The sequence below is a fragment of the Symphalangus syndactylus genome, chromosome 13 (assembly GCF_028878055.3).
Source record: "Symphalangus syndactylus isolate Jambi chromosome 13, NHGRI_mSymSyn1-v2.1_pri, whole genome shotgun sequence".
NCBI lineage: Eukaryota > Metazoa > Chordata > Mammalia > Primates > Hylobatidae > Symphalangus > Symphalangus syndactylus.
Genome location: NC_072435.2, coordinates 76,018,256 through 76,041,290, shown reverse-complemented (window position 1 = coordinate 76,041,290; position 23,035 = coordinate 76,018,256). Strand labels below are relative to the sequence as shown.

The 23,035-nt window shown below is 38.5% G+C and overlaps 1 protein-coding gene across 1 annotated transcript; it reads right to left on the bottom strand.

Moving 5' to 3' along the window:
- Window positions 1-7,509: 7,509 nt before the first annotated feature.
- MYF6 (myogenic factor 6) lies at window positions 7,510-9,345 on the bottom strand. The gene is made up of 3 exons (XM_055238195.1): window positions 8,741-9,345; window positions 8,367-8,457; window positions 7,510-8,134 (listed from the first exon to the last, which is right to left on the bottom strand). Exons 1-3 carry the CDS (start codon window positions 9,257-9,259, stop codon window positions 8,016-8,018), a joined length of 729 nt encoding a protein of 242 aa, XP_055094170.1. The 5' UTR covers window positions 9,260-9,345; the 3' UTR covers window positions 7,510-8,015.
- Window positions 9,346-23,035: the final 13,690 nt, after the last annotated feature.

Genomic DNA, 23,035 nt, shown 5'->3' with positions numbered 1-23,035 from the left:
CGACAAGCGGGGGTTGGGGTTCTTTATATATTCTTTCGGGAGGGAGGCCGGCCCCAGTGGCCAGGCACTATTAGCATATCCCACCGCAACCCCCGCGGGGGCTGTCTGGACAAACCTCCGCCTTTCCTCTAGAGACAATCTGCTGTGTACTGCCCCTTTTGACGCTAATGGTTTTACTGCATTTCTGCTGGGGCGGGAGTGGGTCCCCAACCTGCTCATTTGCACTCTCTAGATAAGCTAAAACAAGGGATCACTTAAGGAGTGTTTCACACAAAAGTAACGAAGGCAGTCCAACTTTTTGCAATTGCACACACATTTTAAAATAGTGGTAATAAATAGAAATCCCTTTCAGCTGGCACCAAGAGCTGACCTGCCCTCCCAATCCTGGGCATGAAGAATCACCTGATTTGGGGGTGTTTGTTTCTCTTTTTCATGAACTTTAATATCTCGAAAATTTTTTCCAGCAATTGGATTGAATAACGGTTACTAAAAACTTGAAGTGGCATTTTCAATCTTGGAGTGAATACGGGGTTTGCCTTTTAAAATCTATTTTGTATAGCTTCAGATGAGTAAAATTTTGCTCAGATTGTCATTTATTCTAGGCTCTACCTTATTGAGGGTAGGGAGGGAGGTTCCTTTTCCCATGACGGGGCTTACTTTGAGTTCTCCCTGTATGTCTGCTCATCTAAAAGGAGGTGGGGCACAGGAGGGCCGGGTGACCAGGAACATTCCTCCTGTTCTTGCTTCCTTCATTTTCCCCTTCTGTACGTATTTGTTGAGCACCTTCTACTTTGTGCCAGGCCTTCCCTAGATCCTGAGCAGGCCAAAGACCTGCCCTGAAAGTGTCTCTAAGATTTCCAATAGAAGAAGCCCAGTTTTCGACGGCAAACTCTCTTTCCAGGGGCGAGTCTCCTTTCTCCCTCTCTTTCTGCTGGGCCCTGTCATTTCTACAGACTAAACAGCCAAGCTGGGCTTTGGGGTTGCTAATTTTCTGCTTTCAGGCTAACTAACACCGTTACAGATGCGTCCCAGCTGCCGCCACTGCAATCCTTGACTCGTGTAAAATTTCCAACTCCTCAAACCAACAGTAACTTCACACACTTCAGTGACAAAAGCCTTCCAGAAAAGCAATCACAGCAGGGTCTTTAGAACTTCGATGGATAGAAGGCAAGAGGGGAGGGTTGTCATTTAAGTGAGAATGAATCTATTAATCAGCTTTTACCAATCCTCCTCCACCCTTAATCCACTTTCAGGTTATTTGGGTTGGGGAGGTGCTGTTTATATTTAGGAAAAGCAATTACTTAAGGTCTACACAATTAGTCTGGGGTTTTGGACTAGGTCTTGTGGCCCCGTTAAAAGAAGCAGGAGTGTTCTCAACTCAATCTAGGGTAACCCAGTTCAATAAATATAGTGGCTCCAAAGTTATTGGGAGGAGGAGGGAGTTTTCCTTCCTATTATTATTATTATTTCTTTCAGTGAATGGAACTTTGTACTTTTTTTGTGCAGAATTATTTTCTTAAAGCAACACTGGTTCATTGATCCAGCATCTTCAGGGGCCAGAGAAGTAGCAACCTTTTCAGGGTGAGATCTTCTCTCTAAAGTGAAGACCTTGAAAACCAGAAGTGGGAGAGTGACACTGTCAGTCACTAAGGTTTGCTAGCCACACCATTGCTGTCTCCTCTCTTCTGTCCTGTCATCTCTAAGACAAAGATCTCTCCTGAAAATCAGGCTCCCTCTCACACCAATGGGCTGCTTAATCATCTGACCAGTGGGAAATCCATCTGCACCTTTTTTAGGGCTATTAACAAGTCTGTGCCTTTGAAATGAATATGGTATCCAGGGCTACGCCAGATAAAAAGAGCCAAGTTCAAGAAGAACCCAGGTGGAATCTAAGATGCCATCGACGCTGGTGGAAACATTCAAATGCACAGCAAATGCAAAGCACATTGCTACCTCTGAAATACAATAGTGGGTAGATATCCTCCCCCAGGAATTCTCAGCCAAGTCCCACAGTTTCTATTAGCAGCCATATGACCACTTTTTTATTTTTTTTGGCTGTGGAGTCCACAAATTAGCTCGGACTTGTGCTTTGGACACAAATAAACTTGGTCTTTAAAGTTTGAGTGAAAGTTAAAGGTTACGCTTCTGCTCATCTTTCAGCTAATTTCTGAAAGCACTTAACCTAATTTGTACTCAAGCCCCTCAGCGTGAAATATTTTTAACTAACAATTATTGAGAATTTTCTATTTGCCGCGCACTGTTCTCAACCCTTTCCATAGATTAACTTAACAAATAATACTCCAAACCACCCTGTGGGAGCTATTATTGGACCCATTGTAGAAAGAAAGTAAACCCGAGCTCCAGGGACTAGGTTATCCGCCCTAAGGCCACACAGGATTGGAAACTAGGCATCCTGTCATTACAGTTCCCACTCCTAGAGGTGATTTTGTTTGTTTTCTTCCTCAATTAATTTAGGCTCCGTGCGCTTCCTTAGGGCTCCAGAGCAGAAACTCGCAAAAGCTGGCTACTCAACATCTTTCCCTGGCTCCTGTGCCTGGGAAGACGCTGTCACTCAGGAGCCTCTGTCAGTAAGGGTAGTTCTCAGAGGTTAGAGCTGTCTCTGGTAAGGTGATCTCAAAACAAAGTTACCAGAGTGCCGCGAGCGAGTGGAACTAAAGAAGCCGAGAAAACACAAGCGCCTGGCGGCTTAATGGGACTTGCTAGCAGGAGAACAGGGTCCGGAGTTGAGAGCCCTTGGGACGCAAGTGCTGAAAATAGGATCTCAGAGCACCAAAGTAAAAAGAAAGAAGACAAAACTTTTAAAACGCTGTCAGGGGCGAGAGAAGAAAGAGAGAGAGAGAGAGAGAGAGACAGAGAGAGAGAGAGAAAAGCAATATGCTAAGACGGTAGGCAGCCAGCACCACAAAGATCGCTACAGTGTCCCAATTCAGGAGCGGTCTCCCTGCTCTTTTCCCAGGGGAGACCTGGAAGTGAAAAATAAAGAACTGGGTGAGCAACATAGAAAAAAGCATTTTTTTTTTTTTTTTTTTTGAGTGGGTTGGCCAGGGAAGCATGGGAAAAGTTTTAAAAATGGCTCTGAAAAGATCTACTCAGGGCACCCTTTTGTACTCAAAGTCGGACTAGATTGGCTTTTGCTCCTCACACAAAGAATGAAAATAAGTTTTCCACTATTTCTGCAAAGAAGTGGATTTCTTGCTTGCGGAGAAAACACACATTTAATTCGTATGTAAACAGGTTGTTAGAAATGACACTCCAACACTCTCTGCTAGGAAAGTATAACAGTAGGTAGATGAGGGGAAGAAAACCCAGTCATCTCTGGTGCTATAAATGGATACCCACTAAGGCTCTGGTGAAGTATTTATTTATTTCATTTCTTTTCATTTTATATTGTGAAAAAATAAATACATTTGATTTTCTTACAATTTAGAATTAATTATAACCAGGTTCTAATTGCAATGACCTTTAAGTAACATCAACTTTTTTTTTTTAAAGTGAAATCTGTGTTCGTTTAAGCATTATGGCAACACACTAATATTGATGGACAGACCACACCAGCAAAATGATGCTCATACCTTCCTCTTCTAGTAAATTTTGCCCACCCTAGGCTTTCTGCATTATTGAAAATTCTCTATGCTTTTCTTGGAGGGAGAAACCAAATACATATAGAAGGATACATCCATTCCAATTCAATTCTGCCCCTACCTGCAGATCCTTATCAACTCCTGGACTAAGGGAGTTGTTCTTGATATTTTTTGTATTATAGATGACTTCACAATGTGCTAAACAATTGCAAACTGCTATTAGCTCTGGGAATCAGGCACACCTAAGTAAACACATTAGTACCTGCCAGAGCTGCTGGAAGAATTTGTGAAGACAGCTGAGGAAGACATTGGCCTCTGCTTGAATTAGAGGACTTCCAGGAGAGATCAAAGGCCTAAGTAAGGACATTTAGCAGCCTTGAGAGTACAGAAAGTAGCCAGTTCTTACAGCGTTATATTTGTTCCAGCACATGGCATAGCCATTCCATCTCAGACTGACTCTGAACTAGGCTTGCAAAAAAATTGCTTTTTTCAGAGTGAAACCTCTATGATGGAGGATCATCTTTTATAAGTGTAGTAGTTCAAGGGAGTGACTGGAGGGGCCTGTCAGAGAAATAGCTTGGTGGTTTGGCTCTTTGAGAAAATACTATGTTATTGATAATTTATCAATGCATTGGATTAGGCAATTAGATATTCAAAACTTAAACAAAAATGTTAAAAAAAAGTCCAGCTATGGTGTTGTGGGAGAGCGATTTTGAAATGACAAAATGGGATAAAATATTACTAGAAGAAAAACACAAGTGGGTAAATTCTAACTTTAGCAAAAAAAGAAAATGTCTTAATAAGGATAGAGGTCATTTTCAGCACCCCAAGATTTCTCTGCTAGTTTCAGAAGTAGTTGTGAACCCTAAATTCCAGCATTCCCTCCACTCCCAAAACAAATGCAAGAGTTTGGAGAAAAATAAATGAGACTGTTAGACCTAAGAGGATTTCCAGTGTTCAGGCTTGGAATTCAGTGATCCAGGTATTAAAATTAGTATGAAAGCTGGCATTTGATTTTCTGCAAATTATTTCTGTAGTAATATAATAAAGAAAATCACTCATTATTTTGTACTTGATAACTTTATACCTGCCTCTGGAAAGAGGCTTGAATTTAATCCCAAATTGCTTATCTTTACCAAGTTATTATGTCTTGATTATCTGCTTCCACAGCCCTGTTTATTTTGGCTTTGGCCTCAGTAAAGATTATCATCATTAATATCAAACAAAAACATTTTAATTGCAAACACACCAAGGATTTCATTGGAAAGCCTAACATGTCATCTGTAGCAGTGGAGGTCACATGAAGTCTTTGGGAAATATTTGCTCTATTTAATGAAGAGACTTCTATAGGCAAACTTATTCCAAACAATTTCTCAAGTTACTCAGCTAAGAGAGATAGAGAGGATTTGGCTTGCAAAGACTGAATAAAATCCATCAACAAGTAAAGTCCATGAATTAATAAAAGCATTCTGCTGTTGAGCCATTTATAACACAGATCTTACTATAAGTATATGCTAAATTATAAATTAAATGAGTTCACCTAATCAGTTACATTATTTTGTGTTGCATAATAAATTTGAATTTTAAAAATAGAAGTGTGTATATATACAATTTGGGGAAAATCCCTATTGATTCTCAGGGAGAAAATGATGGGTATCTAATAAGCATAATTAATGGGCATAGACACTACCCAGACATATTCACACATGTTTTGGTTGGATAATTTGAAATGCTTTACCACTTATTTTTTTAAGTTACTGCTCTAATTTGGAGTTCACTAGCTAGCCACTATTGAGAAAGACCTTTTGGAAAACAAATACCAAGGAGAGCCAAATTTTTCCCCAGACCATAAAATGTTCCTTATTAATTTCCCAAGGCAAGCTGGGCTCAGTGGAATGGGCCTGTAGTCCCAGCTACCTGAAAGGCTGAGGCTGGAGGATCACTTGAATCCAGGAGTTCAAGCCCAGGCAGCAGAGACACATCATCCCTTAAAAAGAAAAAAAAAAAAAAAGGAAAGAAAGAAATTGCCAATGTGCCAAGGCATCTGTTTCACAGAGCATGATGGTTAAGAACACAGGCTTGAATCCATTGATAATTGCCTGGCTCTGAATTCTGACTCTATGCAGTATTTAACCAAGTGCAGGAAACTCTGTTCCAAGCATCTTCTGTAAAGTAAGAGTAATAGCAGTACCTCTCTCATCTGTTGTAGGATTATGAGTTAATATTTAAATACTAAGAATGGCTCATTTATGTTGCTTTTCTTCTCATTGTTGTCAGTACTTTCCCCAGCCAGAGCAAGGAAAGGCTGAAGAAACTATGGCTTTTAATGGAAGAAAAGGGTCTTTGAATTGACTAATGAAGAAGAGAGCTGGCATCTAGTGTTTATTTTGTGCCATTTTGGCTAAGCACTTCACATGTGTTATCTCACTGAATCTTCACAACCTCAGGAGGAAACGGGACTAAGAATGAGCAGTGACTAGCCCTGGACCGACTGTGGCAGCCTGGATTCCATCTAGGTAGCCAACCCCACACAGGCTCAGCCGTTTACAGCCGCTAAATCTCCCACCTGCCTCTGCCAAACCTTTAAAAGAGATTGTACGTCAATGTCAGCTTCCACTAGGAATCTTTCTGCATTTTACATTTGTTTTAGAAGAAATCTGAATTTCCCATATACTCAGAAAACGCAGTGACTATTATCCCCAGGAAGAGGCCTTCCTTTCTGAAGGGAAAAAGGGGCAAGATTCAGCTCTGTACCTGCAGGGGGCGCTGTCTGTCGTGCTATCCGGAACTTAGGTGGGCAACAAGAAGGTCCAGCCTTTGGAGGGTTAGGAAGGAAAGGGTGGGCTGGGAAATACTGAATCCGATTTGATTTTCACATCTGCTAACTGAAGACTAGCTGTTGGGGAGGAGGAGGAAAGGTAGAAGTTCAGGGGTGGGGGAAGGGAGTGAAGGTGCCACTTACAGAATCTAAGAGAGAAGTCGCAATTCAAAAGAAATGGCTTCCTCCTCTCGTCTGCCTCACTTCCCACTGTGTTTCTTGGTGGTCGTTTCTTCCTGAGGTTACAGGATAAACAAACCTGGCACACGTTGTAAAATCTGCATGATGAGGAGCTCCTGGGGCTTCTAGCCTCTCTGGGGCTTTGCTGTTTGGCCCGGCTAAGAGGTTGCATGTGTGTTGTTGTTGTCTTTTGCCCTCAACCATTGAAGCCTTCCCTCACTTAAAGCAGCCCTCCCTTCAAAGCAGCCCACCCCACCTCCAGAGACAGATTGCCCATTTCTTTTATCTTTTGTATATGGAAAACAGACCCAAGCCAAAGGAGGCCTTGAGGATATTCCAGTCTGCTAGGGACCAGTCTAGTTCAAGAAAACTGGGGAGGGGGCCCGGGATCCGGCCCTGAGGATGACGGATGCAGCCCCGGGAACTCCAGATCCACACTTCAGGACAAGAGCGGCCTGGGAAGGCTAGGAGGGAAGGCAATTTGGGGGTAAATCCGCTGAAGATCTTTTCGGGAAATGAGCACAGTTTTGGTGTGGTAATTTCTTGCAACCATATTTTCCTAGATTGAAAATTCCATTGTTAACTTTGGGTAAGTAAATCTCACCCAGATCTCCAGGTATAGGAGTGTAAAACCAGATGGAAAAGGATGCTGATAAAGGAAAAATGACAGTTTTCTTCTGGGCACTATTCACTTCCAATGACAAGTGTGAGGTCTACGAGAGATAGAAAATTATCCAGTTGAATTCAGACTAAAGAAAGCCAAATTTCCTCCCTTTCAATTGGCATGTAAGGAAACACCCAAATAAATGGGCTTGTGTGGTGTCTAAATTAAAATATGGCTCCTCTTTATTTTTGTACACATGCCTCCAAACATATTTTTCCAGTTCCATCAAATTAGGACCAACTTTGTTCATATAGAGACTTCTTTTTAATATTACAATACCAGGATCCTCGCACATTTTATATACATCGTTCCACATTTAAAATATATTTTAGGTTTACATAAAAAAATGAAAGTGCTAAACTATTTACAAAAATACATTAAATACCTCTAACATTAAATGCAACGTTCCCACTTTAGACAGGAATGAACTTCTTTTGAACATGGCACAAAAGGATCACCGTAATAAAAGTTAATATATTATAAAACCAACCAAACAAAAACAAAATGAGGCTAGACCTAAGCCACTCGCGGTTCCAAAAAAATAAAAGCCCAAAGCCGGAAGGCTTTTTCATTTGAGCGTGCACAACAGTTTTCGCAACGTTTCTTTGTGAATGTGTCTCCTTCCCTTTCACCAACTTTTCGGTCTGGGTTCCTAAATGTTAATGTAATGTGACCTAATCTAAAGGATTAGGCCAGGAAGGGTCGGTGGGATCTTCCTGCTGCGTGGAGAAGGTCTCAAGCGCCGGCCCAGTTACTTCTCCACCACCTCCTCCACGCAGGGGAGTTTGCGTTCCTCCGAGGAAATACTGTCCACGATGGAAGAAAGGCATCGAAGGCTACTCGAGGCTGACGAATCAATACTTGCCCCTCCTGAGCGAAAAAACAAACACACAAACATAGCACCCAAACAAGGAAAACGAAGCAGCTCCGCGCCCCGCGCGAGGCCGCTTTGGCAGCGCAGAAAGGCCTGGTCCCCGCGCGCAAAGAGCGCCCTTTTCGCAGGGCGCGTCCCTGCTCTCGCTTCGAGCCCTCTCGGCCCAAGCATCTTATCCACCTCCCTGATTTTCTCCGGTACGGCCCAGAGCCCTTTCTTTTACTTTACCTTCCTTAGCCGTTATCACGAGCCCCCTGGAATGATCGGAAACACTTGGCCACTGGGAGCTGCAGGTGCGCAGGAAATCCGCACCCTCAAGCTGGAGGGAAAACCAAGGCAGCAGCAGATTAGGAAAGAAACATCGGTTCCGGGGGTGGGGTGGGGGGGGGCGGCTTTCCTGCTTCCTCGGGTCGGGTACGCATTTCCTGCCTATTGCAAGCACCCGGTCTTCTTGGGTCACTGGGGGTTCATTAGAGACGGAGCGGGAGGGGCGGGCGAGAAAGGGGGAAGGGAAAAAAGACCAAGCAGCTGGAGGTTAAGGCCCCGAGGAAGGCGTTTAATCAGCCTTTGCATTTCCCTGCCCCGGCAGCATCTAGGCTTACATTTTCTTGTTTGGGTCTGTAGCTGAAGGGGTCCACCCCCAGCTCCTGCATCTTCTCCTGCTGATCCAGCCGGTGCAGCAGGTCCTGCAGCCGCTCTATGTAGCTGATGGCGCTCCGCAGAATCTCCACCTTGGGCAGCCTCTGGTTGGGGTTGGCCACAGTTCGCCGCTTCAGTGCCTCGAAGGCCTCGTTGATTTTCTTTAGCCTCCTCCTTTCGCGCAGGGTGGCGGCTTTTCGCCGGTCAGTGGGGGCAGATTTTCTCTTGCAGGTCTTGCAAGCCCAGATCAGACACTGGCCGGGGCAGTGTGGAGGCTGCAGGCCCGGGGGCGCCAGGACATGTTCCTCTCCGCTACTGTCGCTCCCCGCTTCCGGGGGCATTTGGTCCTGGCAGGGGGACAGGGTACCATCACTCCCTGGATACAAAGGAGAGCCTTCTGCCACTTCCAATGGCTGCAGAGTAACATTTTCCCCATCCAAGTAGAAGAAATAGGAGCCAGTTTCAAAAAGGTCCATCATCATGTTCTCCTCCTTGGCCTCTGACTCGATCTGAACTGGATGATGGACTCAAAAACCCAGAGGAACCACCCAGATGGCATTTAATTAGTGCAGTGACATAAGTCGACCCAGCTTTATATATAGTAGCTCCTGAAACTCAATCCAACTTTTAGCTGTCATGGAGCATCAGTCTCCCAATGTGATTGCAGCTAGTGCTCTCTAGAACATCTAGTTTGAAAGAAAACTGAGAAGTGTCACCTCCCAGAGTGTTGTGACAATCTATGTGCAGACCAGGTTACACAGAGAGAATCACATAACTTAAACAAAGTATTGAACGCTTCCATTTTGGGCAGTTTAGATACTAACCTGCTTACAGGACAACTTCAAAACAACTGGGGATTAACATTGCCCTGTTCCCCTCCCCCTGCGCTCATCTGAATTCTAAGTATAGACCCATGATGAAAGATTTCAAAGGCAATAGCCATTGCTCCAAAATAGCTGGGTTAATATTTGCAGAGTGGTTCAGCTCCTTTCTCTCTCCTGCCTCTCAAAAAGATGCTATTCCTGTGATTAAAACCATTACAGTCCTTCAAAGGTTATACATGACTTTCAGGCTTCAACCTCAATAGAAGCAGGTAAATCTCTTTCCTCTCTTTTACTAGGGCTGCAAGATGATTTGGGAAATGGAGGGGGTGGCTGAAGGGTACTCACATCCCATGATACTGGATGAAATGATTCTCTGGGTCCTTCCATAGAGACTATCTTTTTTTTTTTTTTCCTTTGGGGAGAGGGGCGACCAGGATCTGAATTCTGTACCCTTCCATTTGTGGAGCAGTATTACATATGAGTTAGGGAGTGGGATAGAGGATGGCATTACAATACATGTAGTAACTCCTCCTTAAAAATAGTTTTAGTGAAAACAAGACTCACACCACAGCTACTTGATATTTCAGCATTTACTTGTGGCCCCCTCCAAGGTGCCTCTCTTATGATTCCAGTTCTGCACACTGTGTGCTCACCACTTTTTCTTTTGCATTCTCACTATCCATTGACTCCAAATAAGTTGTTTGATAGGTTTTAAGTGAGAAAGGTTAGCAACCAAGGCACGAGCAAGGAAACAGCATTTTTAAAATTGCAGTTTGCCCATGGTCCACAAGACACGTGTATTGTTCTTCAGGAGACAGTACAATATGAAGGTCAAGTGCAGGGGCCCTAGATTCCAAAGAACTATCAAGTCCTAGCAAGGTTAATTTCTATGTATATATCCATGGGTAAGTACTAGATCTTGATGTCTTCAAGATGATAGTGGTTTCCTTACAGTTTTAGTGAGGATTCAATCAAATGACACCATGCATGTGAAATACATAGCACATAGCTGCTTGATAAACAGTAGTTATCATTTATAGTATAAAGCCATGTTAGGGCAAAGACTCATTCCTATGAATGAAATAAAGCATAGCTGTTGGAGAGGTTTTTTTTTTTTCTTCCCTCCCTCTGTTTTGTTGTGCTTTCCTTTCCTTTCACCTTTCCTCCTAGAGCTTGGAACGACTTCCTAGCTATAACTGGCCTTTGGGATGGCAGTCAACCTTGGTTTTGGTCTTTATAGTCAGTGCCTGAAAAACTACGTGGAAACATAAAATCTTATTGCTGTACCCCAAGCAGCAACGATTATAAGCTGTGTTCTTTATGACTTTATTTTAGAAAATGAATAGAGTGCAGATAATGCAGGAAATCAACTGTCAGATAATTTAGAAATTAGCTAATCAAGTGGCCTACTCTAAAAGATGATTCTTCACAGTTTCTATTGAGCCACAGACTGGGATGTTAAGCTTTCATATTTTTGGCTGTTTTTATTCCTTATCAAGTTTAATACCTATTCTTAGATTTTTGGAATGGTAGGAAGCAGAGAGAAGAGTTACAAGAGGCCAATACTTCTGTGACTTTTTTTTTTTCTATTTTCACCAGTTTCTTGGTGGCTCAAGTCAGCAATTAAAACTGCAGACTGAAAGTTTCAGCAACTCAGGGTATAATCTAACATCTATTATAGAAAATTGGCTTGTGCTCTTAACCACACTTTATGTTGTCTCTTGTAAATGTGAAGACAATTTGAAAAGTTAACTAAGATTATTATGATACAAATCATTAAGATCATTAAGATAAAAATGACTAATTTTTTTTATTCAGCATTTCTTGGGTACCTACTAAGTGCCAGATACTGTCCTAGGTGCTAGGATAAAGCGTTAAAAAAAAATCTCTCTTCTCATGGAGTCTGAATCTAAAGAGGTGAGTTAAATTAACAGACCAAATGGGAGAAATAGCCTTGGAATTGGGATGGGGAAGGCCTAGATTATAGTCTTTTGGGGACTGTGAGGATTTAATGAACCCTACTATCTCAAATCCTCAGATGTTTCATCCATAACATTGGCATGATGACAAAAGATGTCCATATTCACAGGACATTATAAAAATTAAACTTTTAAAAACATGAAACCCACCTGAAAAATGTAGCACCCTCTCTAAAAGCACTTTTATTGTTGGAATTAGTATGTTCAGAGAAAAATGAGAGGAGAAAAATATCACTAGTAAGCAATTTCGAAGCCTGGGTAAAGAAATACATTTAAGTTGTTACCGTTCTTAGACTTGCCACTGATTTTAAGAGGTATCAGGCAGATGTTAGAGAGCCTTCACACCATGAACCTGCTAAAAAATATGAAAGTTCGCCTTTTCCTTTTTCTGTTTCTTTCATTCAAGTGTCACCACTGGAGAAAGAGCCAGTTTAGAAATGTAGAAAGAGAATTATTTTTTAAAAAAAGTACATAAAGCTTTGGGGTGCAGATCAGGAGCAGCTTCTTAGGCAAGGGTGGCTTTTATTGGTATGAAGTCAACTTTCACCTGTTGAATTGTTCCTTATTAAATTATAAATTTCCTTTTCCAACATGCTGTAGACCTCAGACCAGTAAAATTAGTGGAGTGTTTGCCTTGGTTTAAACAGATTTTTCCTCCTTTTTGTGGTTGTTTTGGGGGTTGAGGGCAGGAGGTGGGAGGAGAAAACAAGGAAATGCCAGCTTGGGAAATAACCACCCTTTATTAGATTAGGTCAATGGGAAAATACACACTGATGCCAAACTTCTAACTAGTGAACTCTTGGAACTCAAACTGTTTACAAAATATGAGATGCCTGTAATTGCAATTATATCACTTCTCAGTAGAACTTGGAGACACAGACCTTGACAAGTGGTCAAATCAGGTTTACATAAACTGCAATCCTCCAAGCTTTAAATAGTCCAAATTTTTTTTAATTATGGAAAAAGTAAATGATAATAGGGGAATAATAATATTATCATTAATAAAATCACTCCAAGGGGGCTAGACTTCATTCATCATAAAATCTGAAACTAGGTTAGTGATCGGATGGGAAGTTTTCATGTAGTTTACCACCCTGTTGTTCTTACTTCATGCTTATTCATTTGCAAATGATTTGTTTTTCCCCCAAAAAAGCCTGCGTTCCTCCCAATTCTTTTCTGTGGAAAGAAGTGGGAAAGAAAGTATTATGGCTAGCTCACATCAGTGGATTTTAGCTATGAGCCTTTGGAAAGGTTGCCTATATGGTACAAAGAGAAGACACCTTTGGGGAAAGACAGAATCTGTATTCTAGCCATTCTTAAGTATGTGTTTCTAGCCCCAGTTTTATTAGAGATCAAAAAGCATATACATTACACATATCATAGGCTTTCTTTTCACACTAAATTAAATAATATATTTTGAGCTCATGGTATGGAATATGCACTCAGCAAATATTAATTCTCCTACTCAATTTGTAAGGCCTATGATGGAAAGAATCATAGTGAATTCATTGAAAAACCTAGATTTGGTGAGAAAGATGTTTCTGAAAAATTTGGGGATTTGTGTTAATCAAGGTGAAAATATTGAAACTAGTAGCTCTAGTAACAGAGCTTAATGTATTTATACCCTCATTAAATTTCCAGTTTACTGGGCAACAAGATACTAATTAAAAGTCACACAAATGAATAACCGAGTTAGGAACTTTGAAAGAAAGGAATGTAGTTCTCTAAGAGTGTGTAACAATAAAGTCACTCCTGAACAGGAAGCTTGAGAAAAGGATGGTTTGGGAACAGAAGTTCCTGAGGTATTGTGGTGGTATTTCTAGGGAACAAAGTTCAAGCTTTGAAAAGCCTTTGGAAAATAACAGGATGACGGTGACAGTCAGAAGAAGCTCAAGGAAGAAATAGAGAGACACAGATGACTGTCAGAGACTAGGGAAGGGATTTGTGTGGGTGATAGCTGGGGGATTTGGCTACATAGTCAGATTCAAAGAAAGCAGTTTCAGCCACAGCTGATAAAGCAGAACTGAGGGCCAGATAGATGATGATTATACTCTTTCAACTATGAAAAATAGAAGAAAGAAAAGGGGATAGAAGAAAGGAGAGAAGAGAGAGAGGAGAGAAAGAGAGTGAACAGAACGCAGGCTAGCCCTCAGGGCGAAGGGTCACCCAGCAAGGGCAGAGAGTAGCCATAAAGAATAGAAGGTAAAGGAGGAGCCCGCCGACTGAAAGGCAAAACTCAGAAGAGGCAGATTAGTGCCTTCAATTTGTGGAAGCTAGATGAGTAACATGAGCTCCTGCACCTGTAATTTACCTAATCGGCAGACAGTTTGTGCCCAGAGATTCCCAAACGCTGTGGTAAAAATAGTTTTGCACTTAGACCGACAGAACATTTGAGTCACTTCAGAGGACCTGGGGGAGGGGCATAAGCCAAGCAGAGGAAAAGGAAAGATATTAAAGGCGAATCTTCTGCAATCTCCAGTAAGTGGCAGTGAGAAGTTATGCGTAGAAATGGGGCTGGACCTAGATTAGGAAGGGCTTCTGTTTCCAGGCCCACCATGGAGCACCCTTTTAAAAACAGCACCAAGGAAATGAGTCTAGAACAAGCGAAGGGGGAACCAGCGAGGCTACTCTTCAGATAATTCAAGAAGCACGTTTTTGCTCTTTGCTCTCACTCCTGATTCCAAAAACCTGTATTCAGTTATGTACTAGCTGCAAAACCACACTTAAGAAGGCTGCTATTCATTTCTTAATTCTCAGGCATAATTTCCAGGGAAGGTGACAATGAATGCTTTTCTCCCCGAGAAACACATATTCCTCAGTGCAAAAAATGAAGCCTTCTTCATAATTCTGCACCTCCCTCCCCCCGCTTTTATTCAGATTTCTGAATTTAAGATTAAAATTGGGAAACCATTAGAATTTTTCCAGGTTAAGTATTCCTTCCTGGTGAGGGGCCAACTGGCATAGGTTTGCTTAGGACTGAGCAGGTACCCAGGAGGCCAGATTTTCAGTGCTAAAACTGGGGAAATCCTGGTCAAGTCAGAATGAGTTTCTTACTCTATTTCCCAGAAAAAGCCCATAGAAACTGACATACATCTATTCATAAATAAGAACAATGTACAGAGTGCAGGATATATAAAGTATAGATTTTTTTATTTAAAAAATTACTGTGATTATAAATATGGGTTTTGAAATTAGACAAAGTTCTAGGCCCAGCTCTACTACTTGCTAATCATTTGACATTGGACATGTTTTATAATTTTTCTAAGCTTTAATTAACTAGTCTATAAAATGGAAATAACATTACTTTATAATATTGTTTTAAAGGTTAAATAATGTCAATAAAATCCAATATACAGTATCTAGCACATAAACAACATTCAATACAAATTATTTCAGCTATGATTGAAGGAAAAAAAAATCATCCATTCCTTGTCACTTCAATAAATCAAACCCTACTTTTTTGTTTTCTATATGAACAACATTTACATAATGTCATATCATATAATGTAAATTTTATGTTACTTTTTATTTAAATATAAGTGCAATATAATATTATGTATATATTGCCTTTTTCAAAGAAAATATTATATAAACATTTTATGATGCTAATACAACTAATATTTTAAATGTTCAAAATCCAAAATATATGGAATGATTTTCCTATGATGTTTAATTCTTTTAAAAATGCAATGAATCATGATATTCAGATGACCCCAATTATAGTGGTGCTTGGTGTTACTAGCTTGCTAAGATAAACAAATGTCTCTAGTATAGTATGGTTAGCCAAGTATTTTGTTACTGCCCTCCAACTGGCTGGTTATGACATATTGCCCAAAATGTTTGGTGCTTTAATGCCTGTGTCAGGGTCTACTGTGACAGATAGCCACCACTGTACAAACACATTTATTCCATAAAGTTTCCCTACCAGTTTGGAAGAAAAAAGTTGTTTAATCAGATATACACTTACGTCTCACGCTTTTTTTGAAAGTCCAGACAATTTTGTCTGTGGATAATGCATGTTAGTTTTTAGGTTAGTGAGTGATAGAAAGTTATAATGTGTTTAAATTGCATATAATCTGGAGCTTTTTAAAGTACAGGCATTACATGTTCAACATGTCACTGGTCATATAAAATTAATCATATTAAATTTTATCTTCCCGGATTTCATATGATTTGGGCTAAGTGTTGTCATATTAGAAAAGACTGTGAATTTTACAATATTAGTATGGCCTTTTTATTAAGCCATTTAAATAGAGTTTTTTCACTTTCTTGTATTTCAGTGTAAGCTATCGCGAGATTTATGCTGCTTCTTTTGTGGCAATATAATGTTCAAGAATTGGTGCTTTTAAAAAGAAAAGAATAAAAAGTACTAATGTATATACGTTTTTTATTTTGTAAAATTGTAGCCATTGTTCAACTCTGAAAAAAAAATAAGTTGCAGGCCCTTATATGTTGAAGTACTTTAAGTAAATGATCCCTTTACATCTTCACAATATTTTACCAAGTATATAATATAATCGATTTCATTTTAAAAATACAGAAAGCGAAGCAAAGATAAGTTAATCTAGTTGCCCAAGATTGCATGCTATATACTTAAACCTGGTTCAGATGGCACTGATTCATATAATTAAAGAGAAGCTTTTCTTCTGAATCTCCTGAGAGTGACCAAAAGAATAGTCTTCTAGGAGTTATCTACCTTAGAGGAGCTTTGAGTGTTTATTTGGGAAACTTCAGGCTAACTTCTGTTTTTTTGTTTCTTTTTTGTTTTGTTTTGTTTTCAGTCCCATGTCCAAAAGAGGCATGTTGGTAGCTGATGGCTGAGATTTGGACCTACGTATTGTCCCATTGGCAAATAATGACACAATGGTATTTTCCATGCACACTGTTACATACAGGCAGCCTGTCTCAGAGGTCACAAAATAGATGTTCAAGTAAAGATACTCAAAACACATGGTCTGATTCATTTTTTTAAAACACACAGTGAGAAGCAAAAGGAAAAAGATGGAATAATTTAGTGCACTATTATAGGGTAAATGTGGAGAAAACACATTTTCCAAATACTAAGTTACACAACGCTCTTATATCCTGTCTTTCTCTTTTCCCCAATTAGTCGGCTCCACTTACAGTAATTACAAGGACTAGGGTTGAGAGCGACCAAGGGTTCTTAGCAGGTAGAAGGTGTCTGCAACCAATACACAGATCCTGTGAACAACTAGCCATATGTAACTCTCATGGATAGGAGAGTCTTTTCCAATTGGACATCACATGTTTTGAGGATATTATGCTCACTTGAAATTACTGAGGTGTCTAAGTATTGAGAAGGCTAAATGTAAATGTGGTTGATAGACATAAAGAGAAAAATAAAAGCGAATACTGATCTTACCTATTTCTACAAAGGAACACATGGAAAAAGGCATTCTAGGATCTTTTGGAAGAGAAATTTTATTTTCTTAGTCTCCCATTAATTAGATATGCTGAAACAAATTACATTTTGATATAATTATTTTTGCTATATTTGGTTTATTAATATAAATTATACTGAAGTTTAGCAAATTATTTTATGTAAGCCATTTATAAAGAAAGCCTTTATTAAGAAATACCTTTCACATAAAGTATTCCTAAGATACAGCTGGAATACACTTGAAATTTTCAATTTGTGTTAATTATGCTTTTAGTGAGATTTAATAATCAAAAATTAAAAAAACTACTACTTATTTATTAGTTGACAGAATAGAGAGAATTTAGTTTTAAATGGGATTACTACTGAAAGAGGCTAAAACAAAACATCTTGGTTTGTTAACATATTTTAAACTCACTTAGAAATAAGTTAGCTTGGGCTTGAAAGAGTCTTTTCTTTCTCAAAATGATGGGCACAGTTTGGTCCAAGAATTACCATATAAGCTGAGGGTAGAATTCCTTTCTAAATTTGTTTCCGAGAAAATAGATGATCATATGCTGTTGGAGATCAACAAAATAAGGTGCTTCCATGACGCATAGTAAAGCATTCTTTTCTGTGAGACACTTTAATGTGAACTGTGACAAGCATGACTCCTATGATGGATATTTGGTGAGGTACGATGTTCTTGTCGTGCAAACAAGAGCTTATTAACATGGTTTCCTCAACTCCACTTCTCACTTCCAAATCCTCTAGGAATTGACACCAACTGTCCATTTTGACACTTGTTCATTAATTTTCTTTCAATAGAACTGTTCTCTTCGCTCAGCTGTTGTAGAAATTTAAGATTTTACATACTTTTCTGATATGGCTCTTTGTTGGACATTCCTTCTGTGTTCAGAGGACCAAATAACACCAGAGTTCTAATGTATGTCACAAAGTCCTTAGTTCAGTTCGCCACTTGTTCCATTACACAATCTCATAAAAGGGAACTTCAGCTCGACCTCTTAAAAAGTGAAAGGAGCAAAATCAATTAGTTATCTCTATCAAGACTTAATGGTCATGACAGCAATAAATCCATGCCGGTGCCTCCTTTCCTAACCTGAATCTTTTCACACACCTGCCAGTAGATTACTGGTTATAAGTTGCTTACAGAAAATCTTTTTTTTTCTATTAGTAGGCGTGTGTGCACACATGTGTGAGTACACTCATATCACAGCCATGACTGGGTGCACTAACAGATCACAGGCAACAGATAATGATTATTTATTCCTTTGTGAAATATGCTCGATTTTGCAAACTTTTATTTGTGATCAGAAAGCACTCTCGTTTTGAGGATTAAAGGGCATAAAAATGAATCATATAAGGAATGGCTGCAGATGTGTCTAACATTTGTTTTGTAATAAAATAAAGTTGGACCGTGCACTGGTATGATTTCTCCATGGCACAATACGCTCTTTTCTTGTGTCAGTTTTTGTTTGGGTTTAGTGAGAAACATCACATCACAAAGAAAGAATGCAAGAATCAAGAGTTGCTTTGCACTTTACCAATCTGTTGTGCTGTTCCTGGAAACGTTTATATTTGAGGCTTGCCAAAAGACAGCAATTGTTTTGTAGTTGCTATGATTAAAAATGATATAAGTGTAATAACTGATGCATGTTTCGATATTCTTTTACTATTTTGTTCAGATTCATTAATGTGCTTTAGTCTTTTAGATTTTGAATTATGTTACGATGCAGTAGCACTAAGAACATATGCTGCTTTTTAAAAAGAATGAACTCTTTTCCAGATATTAATTCTTTAATCTTAAGTATATGATTCTAAAATACCAAGACTTCTTATGTTTCCATACTTTATTTTTATTTCTTTGAGGATTTGGTATTCTAAATAGTTTCTAAATCTCTAATAGCAGAAATTTTTCTTTAATCTTATCCATGTCAATTTACCAAAAAGCTTATATTTTTCCGACTTTGAAGAAAATCCCAGACTTCTCAATGAATAAGTTATCTTTTGAAGATCAAAGTGATTATTAAAATCAGCTTTTGGATATATGATAATATTGTAATACTATTTTTGGCAGTGGTAAGTTACTTAAAGAGTTTTATAAGTACATCAACATAGCAATAACCTCAGACACAGGGATAAATGAAGTACCATCTTATAAAATCTTAATAGATTAGCATGAAATTGTTCTGAGGGTGCAGTAATTTAGATGTGCCTTCAGAAGTGCAGAGCAAGACCTTCATAAGGCTCTGGGACTCTGGAACTTTGAATAGTCTATTAAAGACAAATAATGGAGAAAGAAAGAAACAGAATGAGAGAAAGAGGAGGAGAGAAGAAAGAAGGAGGAAGAGGGAGAGTGTGTGGGAGAGAGGGAAAAGCTATAAGGGGGAAAGTGGGATTGTGGAGCCATTCTGAGTTCAGAATTGACCGCTAGACTTCTATCAAAATCAACTCTTTAAAAAAATCACAGGGTTTTCAAAATCAATGCATATTCTGGAATTATTTAAAATGCTTAAAATACTGGGTTGACACAGAAGGCTTTAGGGTAAAGTACATCTCCTTTTTAATGATTTGCGTCTTTGGGAATACAATTTGGTAGAAAAGTTAGCACATAAGTCACAGAAAGCTTGGAAGTTCCTGATGTTGTTTCCTACATTTTTCTACTTCAAAATTCAGTCTGTAAGGAAATATTCATAAGGAGGCTATTTGTGGAGTGTGGATCGTCAAACTATATTCACTTTTCATAGCTTGTATTGATTATAGTATCTGATTTTATGCTTACATATATCCTAGCACTTATCACATTGCCTTATAGTGCTTATTGTTCATATCACCCATTACATAGGGCAGGAAATATGCAATAATCAATATAGATTGCAGAAGACTATCTGTTCTAAAATAGATACTATGTAATTTTTGTAAGTGATTGAGTGAAAGTGATAACTGTCAAAACCTTCTATCATGTATGATAATGTCTTGGAATGGCATCTTTTATTCTTAGAATTTTAAATTTCTATTCCTATTTGGTATTTGCTTAAATTTTATTGGTGTTTTGCCCAAAAGATGCATATTTAAATCAATGCAAGACATAATGCTCATTTACTCTCTTTGAAAATAATTCCGCCAAAACTTTTGTTTTGGTAGAAGTTCCTGAAACCTCTATGGGACCAGAAATTCTCTACTCAACGTACATTTTGTAACAAGACATTTTTTTTCTGTAGCTAAAATTGCTAAGCTTTCGACACAAGTCTAGCTGTCACAACCAAATTTTAGTACACCAGTCAGACCTTCATGCTATGGTTACATAGATGAGTATGATATTTATTGACTGTGTATTTTTAAAGCAGTGGTGGGCTACTTGTTCCTAGTCACCTTGCTCCTGAGTACCTGGGCATCTTTGATGTCCTTGTTCTCTGTGTCAGTAAGTCATTATTTCATCTAGCTGGCCTCATAAGTGTGAGGGTCCCAAGACGTGGTTATTTACCTTTGCTCACTCTTCAAAACAGTCATCAGAAGCTAATCTGTGTTGCTACTTTGTCACCTCACAAACTTTTTCAGAGTTTGATGGGAACCTGAAGGTAGTCAGAACAGTATGGAACCCCACGTGGAAAACTAATCCTTACCTCTTCTTTTTGTATCCTTCACATTTTTTCTTTACAAGGCTGTTTATTTGTAGTAATAAAAATATTTTAGTTTGCCTTAAAATAATTTTGTAAAACACTTTTTAGTCCAGTACATCTTCATTTTTAAAAAATGGTATCTCAAGTGTTACATACTGGGTAGCTCACTTAAGAGAGGCCTGTGAAATAATCACATTAGCCTATATGGTGCGATTGACATAATCAGGACTCAAGCTTTATTAAGTAATAATCCTATGATCAATTGTATCAGAAACCCTGGGGGAACTTGTTAAAATTTGGATTCCCAAGATCCACTGCAGCCCAACCGAACCAGAGTATTTCTGTAAATGCTAATAGGGATTCTGATGAGATTAAATGTGTCCAGCCTAATGGTTCTTAAACCTGGCTGCACAATAGAATAACCTGGGAAATGGAAAATGATTAAAATGTGCAGCCACGGCTGAGAACTTTTGGCCTAGCACAATGCCCAACACCTATTTTATGTTCAATGATTGACAGACACAGTTAAGTTAGATAAAAGAAAAGCTAGCAAGTGATTAAAAACCCTTCTCTAATTCTAATATATGTCATGAAAGGAAGATTAATGAAATTTCCTATCTAAAATTATTTTTATTTCAAATGGGAATGAATCTTGGCTTTTAGTAAGCATAAATGTACCTTCAAATACACAGTTAAATGATTTTACATTAGTAGAAATAAGTATCATTTAAATTATATATCACTTTGGCCACTGTATGTAATACAACTTCTTTTCTTCCATGAAGTTCTACTTTAAAACATGGGTTCTAGAATACAATGTCAAGAAGAAATAAAACTGTATCAAGGATTCAATTACTGTAAAATCCAAATTCTCATACGATGATAAGAGATGATAAACACCAGTATGTACTGAGTACTGTGAGCCAGTTATTATTTAAAGTTCTTCAGATGTATTGACTTTTTGTTCACAATATCCCTAAGAGAGTTAATATCAGCCCCAGATCTTCATATTGTGCATTTAAAGTGAAAGCAAACATACAGAAAAGAAATGCTAGGATAAATCACTTGGCCTCACATATTGTTTTATACATAATTCTTTATTGGAATTAAATTTGCATAAACATCTCTCAAATTGTAATTTTATTTGCTTTAGAACATAAGGACCTTTTCTTGGTGTATAACCACCTACCTTGATATACTATGAGAACCTAAGTACAAAGTATTCTAAATCACTATAATGTCTACTGCTAGATTATGTGGCATAGTGTTTAAAAATCAAGTAATAAGTTCCTGTTTGGTAGAGTCAGATTGTAGTCAGTATGCATACAGTCCATTAAAGTAAGTATGTAACATATTTCTTTATAGTTTCACTGACAAATGAAGTATTATTTCAAAAAAAATTAAGGAAATTGAAAAAATAAGACTAATACAACATGTTTTTAAAAATAGTAATTCATTGTCTTAGAAAAGACTTCATAATCATGAAAAACTCTGCAAAACAAGCCTTTTCTTTCAAGTGAGTTAATTTAGCCAATTTTTGAATGGATTCACTTATTTAATAGTTTCTTATAAATTTCATTTAATTCAAGCCCAGGCCTTAAAAGCAAAATGGTCATACTTCTAAACAATGCCATAAATCCCCCAATTATCTCACTAGGTAGCTTCATGAAATCTTACATTTCTTTTAGTGACCATGACCAGAAAAAAAAAAAAGGATTGGAAACATCACTCCAAATTGTTAATAAGAGTTACCCTTAGGTACTAGAGTTTAACGTGATATAATTTCGTTTTACTTTTTAGATTTTTCTGTCATTTGTACAAATTGTATAATAATTTTATATTTTGTAATGAGAAAATAAAATAAATATTTGAGACAATAAAATAAAATCAGTAATTTAGGCACAAGTAGAAGAAGTGCATCTGGTGAATAAGACCGAATCTTAGTTTCTAGGACTGGGAAACAAGGCATGCACTACATTTACAGAAAGATTTTCTTGATGTTGATCTAAGAGTACTGAAGGAATATAATATTTTCCTGGATAAGGACTAAGTTCTTTCCAGAGTGAGGCTGAGCTTTCTGGTTAGATTGAGTTGCTTCTAAAATACAGAGATGAGGATGTTGGAGCAGGAAACCAGGTAGCTTGCTCCCAAAAATAAGCTTCAATTGCCTGGGAAATTCCATTTACAAATAAGGTCTGTTAAAAGATAAACTGAGATACTATACAAATTTTAGTTTATTTGGGCAAACTGTGATACATAAATTGGGGAAACACCAAATTGAAGGACGTCTTGAGCTCTGCTGAAGAAATCCAAGTGGAAGGCTTTTATAGCGTGAATGTAGAAGCAAGAAATTGAAAATATTTGAGTGGTTACACTTATATAGTTGCTCTATTTGGTCTGTTCCATTGCTGGCAGCTTTTGATTTGTTGAACTTATT

Excerpts from the sequence above, each read along its gene's own strand:
- MYF6 (XM_055238195.1), bottom strand. The coding sequence starts at position 9,259 with ATGATGATGGACCTTTTTGAAACTGGCTCCTATTTCTTCTACTTGGAT. Across the intron at positions 8,458-8,740 it reads ACAGACCCAAACAAGAAAAT|CTTGAGGGTGCGGATTTCCT; the intron begins GTAAGCCTAGAT and ends TTTTCCCTCCAG. Across the intron at positions 8,135-8,366 it reads CGTGATAACGGCTAAGGAAG|GAGGGGCAAGTATTGATTCG; the intron begins GTAAAGTAAAAG and ends TTTTTCGCTCAG.